General features: G+C 41.8%; 1 protein-coding gene across 1 annotated transcript in view; it reads right to left on the bottom strand.

Moving 5' to 3' along the window:
- The window catches only part of smyd3 (SET and MYND domain containing 3), a 101,150-nt gene that overhangs the window by 26,449 nt on the left and 64,701 nt on the right, over nt 1–10,000 (bottom strand). The window contains exon 6 of the mRNA XM_008295144.1: nt 895–962. Coding sequence (XP_008293366.1) covers nt 895–962 — 68 coding nt within the window. The remainder of the gene's footprint in view (nt 1–894; nt 963–10,000) is intronic.

The following is a 10,000-nucleotide window of genomic DNA, read 5'->3' as shown; positions in this document are numbered from 1 at the left end:
CATCAGAGACCGAAGATGAACAGAAAGTGTCGGGATGAAGAGGTGCAGCCTCACCAGAGTAATCCCCCTCGCTTTGGCAAAACCGCGGTTGCTAGGCAACCCCAAAATATGAATAGGCAGGGGACCATCCTGTGAACGGGCCCATCATTTATGGATGAGTTACAACACAAATCGCACACAGACACACATGGTTTGGCTGAGCTTTGGTAATGCCACTGTGACCATCTGACATCTCAACACCAGCCAGATAAACTGGCTGCGAAACCTGCAGTGTGTGTGTGTGCATGTGTGTGTGTGTGTGTGTGTGTAGCAACACTAACAACATGTACAACAACAGGCCAAATCCCACCCTATTCACCCAGGACTCAATGCAGGGATTACAGCGCGTATCGCCTTACAGTGTGTTTGTGTGTCACTCGCACATTCCAGACAACAATCGCATCATCAATCACGCATCAGTCGGAGTCAAATTTCACATTTCTCGGCACGTTCGTGGCTTCTCTCTCTTTTTTTTTTTTTGCCTCCGTCTTCCCCAAACAGCGTTATGATATTCTGTCAACATTCATTTTCAAGTTTTCCCCTCACAACAAAAACTCACTTCCTCTATTCCTCCCTTCTTCCTGGAACTTCAAAGAGCTGTCAGGAAAACAGCGAGCAGAACAAGGAGGGCTTTGAAGGTGAGCGGGTGAAGGATGGGTGGGGATGGGTGGGGCTGGTCGGGGCGCGGCGACGGGGCAGGTAACTCAGAGCTGCGTTTTTTTGCGGCGTTTTTATTGCGCAAGAAAGCGAGCGAGTACCATCCAACAAACGTCATGAGCTAGATTGAAATTAATGATGCTTTTCAGACACGTGTGTTGCCCTTTGTGTGTGTGTGTGTGTGTGTGTGTGTGTTACCTTGGATACAGCCCAACTCCACTCTCCTGTAGCTCCCCGTCGGTGATGGTAAAACAATTACAAACCACCTAAAGGAGAGAAAGAGGATAAAAAAAAAAAAAACATGGAGACAAAAGAGAAAGTGATTATTTGTTAAATTGCTTCAGGGGACCGAACTAGCTTTCATCACATGTTCTGAACATTTTTTACATATCTTTCGACACCTGCAAAACCCCAGCGGCGCTCAGACTGAAACATGACATGCTTTGAGATGAAGAGACTTCGACTGGGTAAAATTACCACCTGGTTATTTTTTTGAACCAGGAAAAATTTGGTCTTTAAAAGAAAATAAAAGGCTTTCGAAAGAAAAGACATGCCTGTAATATTTTTCGCTAACGAAGTTGAAAAAAAACAGCGAATCATGTGGAGTGATGTTAATGGAGCCAGAGAAGTGGGTTTGTTTCCTTAACACTGTGTGAAAATGAGAATGTGAAAGAAAACGTCTCACACGTAAAGACGGTATTCTATAAGACTGCACTGAAGAGAACAAAGAAAAAAATGTTTAAGAGCTGCTATGAAACCACTTGTAACGTGAAGATGAAATTGGAGCTGGTATTTCTCCTTGGCGACAGTAAATATGATAAAAATCCAGCACAATTTAAAAGCAGTATTTTTTATATAACACTGTTCTATTCTATTACTGTTGATATAACCTAGGTATAGGCATCAATATAATTTAAACTTTATGAAAACCTGCATCAATCATTTTTTAGGTGTTTTACTGAAAAGTCATGAGCAGCTTTTCTTGTTCGGGGTTGTTTTCTGTTTGGGTTTATTTTTTTGCAATGTAAGTAAAATGGCTCTAGGGTGGCAACGTTGCTCAGCTGGTTGCTCGAGACTAAAATATTAAACACCTATTTGTATTTTGTACCAGACATTTTATGGTTCCAAAGGATCCAAAAGACTACAATGATCCCTGGAAATCTGACTGTTCATCCAACACCAGCTAAAAACTAAAGACATTTCTATCAGCATTACAAAGCACCACTTACTACTACTAGGTTAATGTTAGCAGGCTAACATGCTAAACTAAGAGGGTAACCATGGTGAGCATTAGATACACTCACCAGCCACTTTATTAGGTACACCTGTCCAACTGCTCGTAAACGGAAATTTCTAATCAGCCAATCGCATGGCAGCAACTCAATGCATTCAGGCATGTAGACATGGTCAATACGATCTGCTGCAGTTCAAACTGAGCATCAGAAAGGGGAAGAAAGGTGATTTAAGTGACTTTGAACGTGGCATGGTTGTTGGTGCCAGACGGGCTGGTCTGAGTATTTCACAAACTGCTGATCTGCAAGGATTTTCACGCACAACCATCTCTAGGGTTTACAGAGAATGGTCCGAAAAAGAGAAAATACCCAGTGAGTGGCAGTTCTGGGGGCGCAAAAGCCTTGTTGAGGTCAGAGGTGAATGGCCGGACTGGTTCGAGCTGATAGAAAGGCAACAGTAACTCAAATAACCACTCGTTACAACCGAGGTATGCAGAATAGCATCTCTGAACACAAAAAAAAAAAGAGGCAGTTCTGAAGGCAAAAGGGGGTCCAACTCGGTACTAGCAAGGTGTACCTAATAAAGTGGCCGGTGAGTGTATACTAGCATTGTCCTAAAGCCATTTTCCACTGCAGGAGATTTCCAGCTGTTTAAGGGCTTGAATCTTTCATCGAGCATGTTCTGATCGCAGGAACCATCTCTGTTAAGTGTGTCCATTATAACTTGGAAAAGGTGTAGGATAAACACATAATTTCTTATTACAATCAGATAGGAACCCATAACAGAGATGTGACATTTGACCTTGGACAAGGTTAAACTCAAGGTTATAAATCTGAGGTGCTTCGCCGTAGTTACAGCGAAACACTTCCCCTCCATGCAAAATATCAGACTAAGTTCTTGTTACATTATGCACCATTTTAAGGCAAAATCAAGGCAAGTTCATTATCAAGTAGGTGCACAGTGAAACTCAGAATCAGGTCAACATGCATACATTGGTCAACTATGTCCCTCTACTGAGGTCTCTCTAGTTCAGGTTGTTTTTGGAGTAGAAAAAAAAGTAGCTCCTCTGGAACGGGTATTTGTGAGAAAACCCTTCTTGTGTAGCCTGATGCTGATTGGTTTAACTCAGAGAAGATAAATGTTGATTGGTTGGATGTGAAGATCATAAGCATTTTTCTTTTCCTTGTCTTCTCTTGCATCAGCACCGTAAAATTCCGCACAGAGGCTAACACTACAAAACTCTGTTCTAACATTTCCTACGTATTCATTAAAGTGGAATTAGGTCCAGTAACTACTCGTCATCTGAGTTAAAGCTGCAGTTGACAGAATGGACAGCTATGTGACTGTGTGGAGATACTACATTTGCCAAAAAAAAACATATTGCATTACAATCGCTGACTTTAGCTTTAAATTTAGCGACTTTTAGGACTATTTTATTTTGAAACAAATGAAAAATATAAATCTTTTCACCCTGTTTTATATACATGTAAGCAAAACCTAAACCAACAGTTGATGGTGACAAGAGTTTTTCTCTTGTTAGCTTTATCACAAATCACCATTTCAGATATGCTTTACCGTCTATCTCAACCTGCAGCGACGCATCAGGGTGCTGAGCGTGATGCAAAACACACATGTCAGGAACAAATTAATTAATGAGCCAAAGCTTTCAGGCAGCAGAGGGAAAAATTTCCAACTAGGCAGAGGGATGGTTTGTTTCTTTCAACTGGCAGAGTTGGCACAGACATGGTTTGAATAATAAGATGCCTGAAGAAGTTGTTTTAAAGGAGAAAGACAGGGAGAGATGAGAAGTGAGAAAACATCAATAAACACACTAAAAACATAAAATAAGTTAACAGAGGAGTGAAAACCAAAAGAAAAAAAAGAAAAAAGAAAAGGAAATGAACAGCACTGTCTTTGATGTGTCAAATACTGCGCTGATGCTGGTAAACAAGTGTGTTTGTGCATGTGTCGGTGGCCGTGGTGTGTTTGTGTGTATTTTTCTTTTCTGCCCCGTGCATAAAGTAGAAAAACAACTAAGTTTGGTAATATTAGTATTCAGTGTGTCAGATACAGAGAGAGACAAACACGCAGAGAGTGGAGGTAAGCTTTAAAAAGAGAGCCGCAGACAGATGTTTCCCATCCTGCTGATATTTGATTCAAATTGATTCGATTTGAATCTGCAGTTGTAATAAACACCATTACAGCCGGGCCTCGTGGGAAATGAGGGGTTTTTTACTCCACTCATTCACCGCAATGTGCAAAATCTTTGTCAAAAATCGTCCTCCCTCGCTCTGTCTCTTTCACGCAAACCTACAAACTGTGGTTTCTTCATCTCATGCTCACTTCATTGTTATTCAGCTCCTCTCACGGACATTCATCATCGGTGCCATAAAGCATGCGTTACGGTGGGGGGGGACAGATACATCATGGAGCAGAGCCATATGTTATATATGAATTACTATACATCAAAACAGAACAACAGTTAAGTTCATTCATTGCGTTTCCATTTGATAAAATAGATGTCGCCGACGATAGAAACATACAGATGATTAGGACGAGGTCTGAGGTGCAAACATTTTGCTGTTTTTGGTGAGAAATGTGGAACATCTGAGCGTAGCAGAGATAAATATAAATATCTGCTATCCTGTTATCCCTATTCCCCCATCCCTACTCTCACCCAACCGGTCGAGAAAGATGGCCGCCTTTCCTGAGCCTGGTTCTGTCTGAGGTTTTCCTTCCCGTCCCATTTGGGGGAAGCCGACCGCTTGCTCAGAGGGAATCCAAAGTTAACTGTGGATTGTTGGGTTTTCTGTTTAAAATTCATACGGTCTTCACCTTACTATGTTAAGAGCTGCTAGATGACATATGTTGTGAATTGTGCCATATAAATAAAACTGAATTGAATTGGGGCTGCAAGGTGGCGTAGTTGGTAGCACTGTTGCCTCGCAGCAAGATGGTCGCCGGTTCGCGGCTGTGTGGAGTTTGCATGTTCTCCCCGTGCAGCGTGGGTTCTCTCCGGGTTCTCCAGCTTCCTCCCACACAGTCCAAAAACATGTTGAGGTTAATTGGTGATTCTAAATTGTCCATAGGTGTGAATGTGAGTGTGCTTGGTTGTCTGTCTCTAAGTGTAGCCCTGTGATAGACTGGTGACCTGTCCAGGGTGTCCCCTGCCTTCACCGTAAGTCGGCTGGGATAGACTCCAGCCCCCCCGCGACCCTAATGAGGATTAAGCGGTGTATAGATAATGGATGGATGAATTGAATGTTGTAGTATGTAATGCTTCCAGCTAAACACTGGTTTCATGCTGTGTGTGAGTGTATGTGTGTGTGTGTCCCAAAGTCCAAAGCATGCCACTTTCACACAGTAGAACCAAAATTCTCATTATTGATTAAGATTGTCTTGATTAATCCATTTTTTTGGATGGTTTATAAAACACCAGAAAACCTACAATTTCCCAGAGCTAAAACCAACACCTTCAAAAGTTCTTGTTTACTTTGGAAAAGCTATAAATAAAGCAACAAGGTCTCAGGTTTGAAGAGCATGTGTCATATGGACCGAACAGAATAAAGATCAAGGAAATTAAAATTAAAAATGCTGCAAATGATTTCGCTGCTTTAGACGCTCATAAGTGTACATCGGATCTATTCATAGGAGGCTGCTGACATAGATTAATCTGTGGGCGTCATCACTGAAGGACACTCAAGTCTGCACTTCAGTGGTAACACATTATTACTAAACCACAGCGAAAGAGAAAATAAAGTGAAGAGGAGGGTCTGGAAGCTGCTTGGATGACATGCATTGACCCTTTGAGATAAACTGCAATTAAAAAGATCACATAAAGCGCTGCGTGAGTCAGATGGCGGGGATAACTGCGACTATGTTTTGTAATATTTCTGCCACATTATCTACCTGTCTCCTGTATTCAGACGGATATTTAAGCCCTCCAAGGTTCACACCTTATTAGGAAAAGGCAGCGCCGGTTAGTGACAGCACAAATTCAGGGAAGAACATTTAAACAAACAGTGGTAGGGCGCTTAGCTGGGCATATAGATCTCTATCTGCCTCTTTCACACACCCTCACTCCCTCTCAGGGGATGAGAATCAATCTAGCAGAACATCCACATCTGCAGAGCTGGTTGGAGGCTGTCTTTTGCATCCCAAAACACACACGCTGTTTTGTATTGGTACGCAGTTACAGTGTTCCTCCTCTGCCATGCAAAAGCTAAGGCAAAGATACAGTAGGTCTGTCTGCTTGTCACCCGGAATACAGAAAAACTAACAAGGTGAATTTTGTGAAACTCGGTCCAGAGGCGGAGCATGGCCACATGGAGAACCCAGGAAAATTTGGTGTAGATCCAGAACGCTTTTGGTAAAATTGGGATGTTTGTGGAGGATTTACTCTCCAAGTACCCTCTGAGTTTTATCTGATTCCTAGAACCTTCCTCCTCTCCTTCTCTGGATCTCTATCGTTGTCTCTTATTTTACTACAGGCACATCTGCTGAAGGCAAGGAAATGTACCCAACACTATAACTTTAGCTCTTTAGTCTCTGCAAACGCTGCTCCCAAAAACACTAGCACAAATGGGCGGCTGTAGCTCAGGTGGTAGAACGAGTCGGTCGGCGGTTCGATTCCGCCCTGTAACCTGTTTCATGGTCGTTGTGTCCTCAGGCAAGACACTTCAACCACCTTGCCTGGTGTGAATGCGTATGAATGGATTGTTTGAGGTGGTGGTCGGAGGGGCCGTAGGCGCAGAATGGCAGCCAAGCCTCTGTCAGTCTGCCCCAAGGCAGCTGTGGCTACAATCGTAGCTACCACCACCAGAATGAATGTGTGTGAATGAATAATTGACAGTGTAAAGCGTCTTTGAGTGTCCAGAAAAGCACTATATAAATCTGATCAATTATCATTATTATTACAAATGAAGCGAGTCTAATTGAGCAAGGACTGAAGTAAAGTCCTTCAATGGTAAATGTGAACCATGTTTAGTTGGACATAAGCATAGGTCTGGATGTTCTTCACAAATATCTGTTTAGAAAATTACACTTTGCTTTTTTTAAAAAATTTTTTATTCCTTTGCTTTTTTAATGCAGTTTTAGAAAGAAACTGACTGATTACTTCAGAAAACTTATCAGTCAAAAATGATCCGGTTCCAGCTTCCCAAAGGTGAATATTTACAGGTTTTCCTGGTTGTTTATAAGACTAAACTGATTAGCTTTGAGATTTGGGCTCTCTCTTGGGAAAAATAAGCAATTTGAATAGATTATCTAGGACTGTGTGAGATTATAGCGACCATTTTATTTATTTTTTTACTTTCCTCTGATATCTAAAAGACTGAACAAGAAAATAACTGGCAGATTAATCGAAAAAGAAAATAATCCTTTGTTTCAGCTCTATATACCTGCAGAATATATGGTAAAGTTTCTCAGCTGCATCTTTTTAAACACAAACTCCACACTTGGTCTATAAGATTTGCTCTTTGATTTAGAGATGCAATGCATTTGCAGAGAAACGGCACATAATATACCTCCACAGCGAGGCAAACACATCCATCAGTAACCATGGTGATGGCGGTTTTCTTCACATGATAGGAGACGGCAAGAGCCTCCTACAGTTTACCTGTTTATTTATAACCTCCCGTTAATAATGAGAGCCCCTCCACAAATGGGAGTGGGAGCTAATATGAGGCGACACGGCGGTGAAGTGTCTGTGAGGAGGGACCAGTTTAGCAGAAAGCCACAGAGAGATGCTACAGCGACTGCAGGACTACTTTCTGTCCACCTTGAGTGAATGAACTGTATACCACAAAATGAAATGAAATGAGCCCTCTAGCAAATAATAGTAGGTTCTTAATGGGTACCACAGGCCTGATATGATTCAGATATCGCCATGCCCACAGTGGAGAATTGCACAATTACCCAATTCTGTACAAAAGACAGCAAAATGTGCATTATGTCTAGAAGAGTTTTTCTTCAAAATGCTGCTGAAAAAGCCAGTCCATTCATTTGTTGGCTCTTTTATTTTTTTTTCTGCCTGTCACACGCAATATTTTTGCTGATTAGATTTTGGATGAAACTTCGAGAAATGATAAATGCGAGAGAGAAAAACAGAGGCAAAGACAGACGAGTGAGACGAGGGTGTGGTGAGCAGCCTGTGATGTGGAAAATGGGAAATAAGATCAAAGATGTCATATCTGTCTGCGGGGAATATAAAAAAAAACAAACTTCACTTACAAAATGTTGGACTCCATACAATAGAAACACTCCAGGAAGGGTGATCATTACAGTCACGAACTAAAGTTTAGATAAACTTGAGAAGACCACGTATATCTCGGCAGTCTTGAGTTTCCAATGAGTCCTATAACTCTTAATCTGTCATGATGGAGTCATTAAAACACACGTGTCTTTGTCATAAGAAAACAATCATGAGTTTTGATTCGTTCATAGATTCATGTCAGATCTGCTGCAGATTGTGTTATTTTTTCCAGAAGAACTATTTTAATTCTATGAAAGAATGAAAATTCATCATTCGTGCATGTGCTTCAAGGACTTCCTGATAGAAAATTCAGAGTTACAGAAGTCACTGAAAACTCAAGACTGCCGTGATATACATGGTCTTAATAAAAGTATGAGGTGTGTCACAAAAGATATATTTCAAATCCAAACTACAACCTACAAGTTCTCCCCTTCCACGTAATCCCCCTGGAGTCTAACACACTTCCCCAGCCTTCTCTGCCACACCGCCATGCACTCCTGGAAGGATTCTTCCAGGATTCTCCTCAGCTCTGTCGTCACAGCCATCTTTATGTCATCCACATCTTCAAAACGGGTCCCCTTGATGACCCCCTTGAGCTTGGGGAAGAGGAAAAAATCCCACGGAGCCAGGTGGGGTGAGTAGGGAGGTTGCTCCAGCACGGGGATGTTCTTCTCAGCCAGGAACTGTGGGATGCTCAGGGCATTGTGAGCAGACGTGTTGTCATGGTGAAGCAACTACAACTTGTCCTGGCACAACTCTGGCCTCTTGTCGCACACTGAACGAAGCAAATGCTGCAGGATCTCTTTGTGGACGTGCTGGTTGATCGTCTGAAGGGGAAAACTGGTAGTTTGTAGTTTGAAATCTATCTTTTGTGACACCAGTCCTGGAACTTTTCCGACACACCTCATATGTAAACTTTTATTCACGACTACAACTGCTGTGTTGAATTTCAGACCTCACTTATACTGATTTATTTTTTAGTTTGCGAATGAAAGTTTGTTAGTTTGTTGATTTTTGATCAGTCAGTTCTTATTCATCAACTTAAATCACACATGTATGACTTTGTTTGGGGAGAAATATCTCTATATTTTTTGGATCTGTTGCTAACGCTGTAATGAATCCCTTGTCTCTATTTGGAAATATTCAAAACTTTTCCATCCATTAAAAACAGATAAAGTTGTGTGTGGCACCACCATTCTTACACATTGATCCTCATCATGAATAAAGACTAGGAAGACCCTGAGATGCTTATATTAACCTGTACGCTCAGAGTAAACTCCAGTCAGCGGCAGGACTTCACTGTGACTGTCTGTGCTGACATTAAATATTCATGGCAGGAGGAGCAGATCAAAATGATTCCAGTGACATTTTGGAAACATGTACGGATGGCACATCTCTAAGTGGATGGATGGGGGGGGCGTTGGGTTGGTGGGGAGCGGGAGGTCCTGTCATCTCATATCGAGGCACTGGATTGGTTTGCTTTGTCCTGTCATGTCGGTTCAAAAAATTTGTGACTGGATGGTTTATGTCTTTAATGTTGCTGGAATCGGTTCAATTACTGTCACTCCGAGAAAAACTACAAAGGCCATCCGACCCAATCAAAGGCCGCATCTGTGTGTGTTCCGTGCATGCATGTGAGCGCACTTTTACTGCTTTGATAAAGTATTTATGACCTAATCATCGTGCTTTCATCTCTCAATAGACAGGCAGACAAACACAGGCAGAATTACAGAGGAAATATAGAGGAAAAAAAAAACGGGGCTAAACACCATTTTCTCACTGTGACACTGTTGTGAGAACACACACTCACACACAACA

Source organism: Stegastes partitus, unplaced genomic scaffold (assembly GCF_000690725.1).
Source record: "Stegastes partitus isolate 25-593 unplaced genomic scaffold, Stegastes_partitus-1.0.2 Scaffold1024, whole genome shotgun sequence".
NCBI classification, from domain to species: domain Eukaryota; kingdom Metazoa; phylum Chordata; class Actinopteri; family Pomacentridae; genus Stegastes; species Stegastes partitus.
This window is presented reverse-complemented; position numbering and strand designations above follow the sequence as displayed.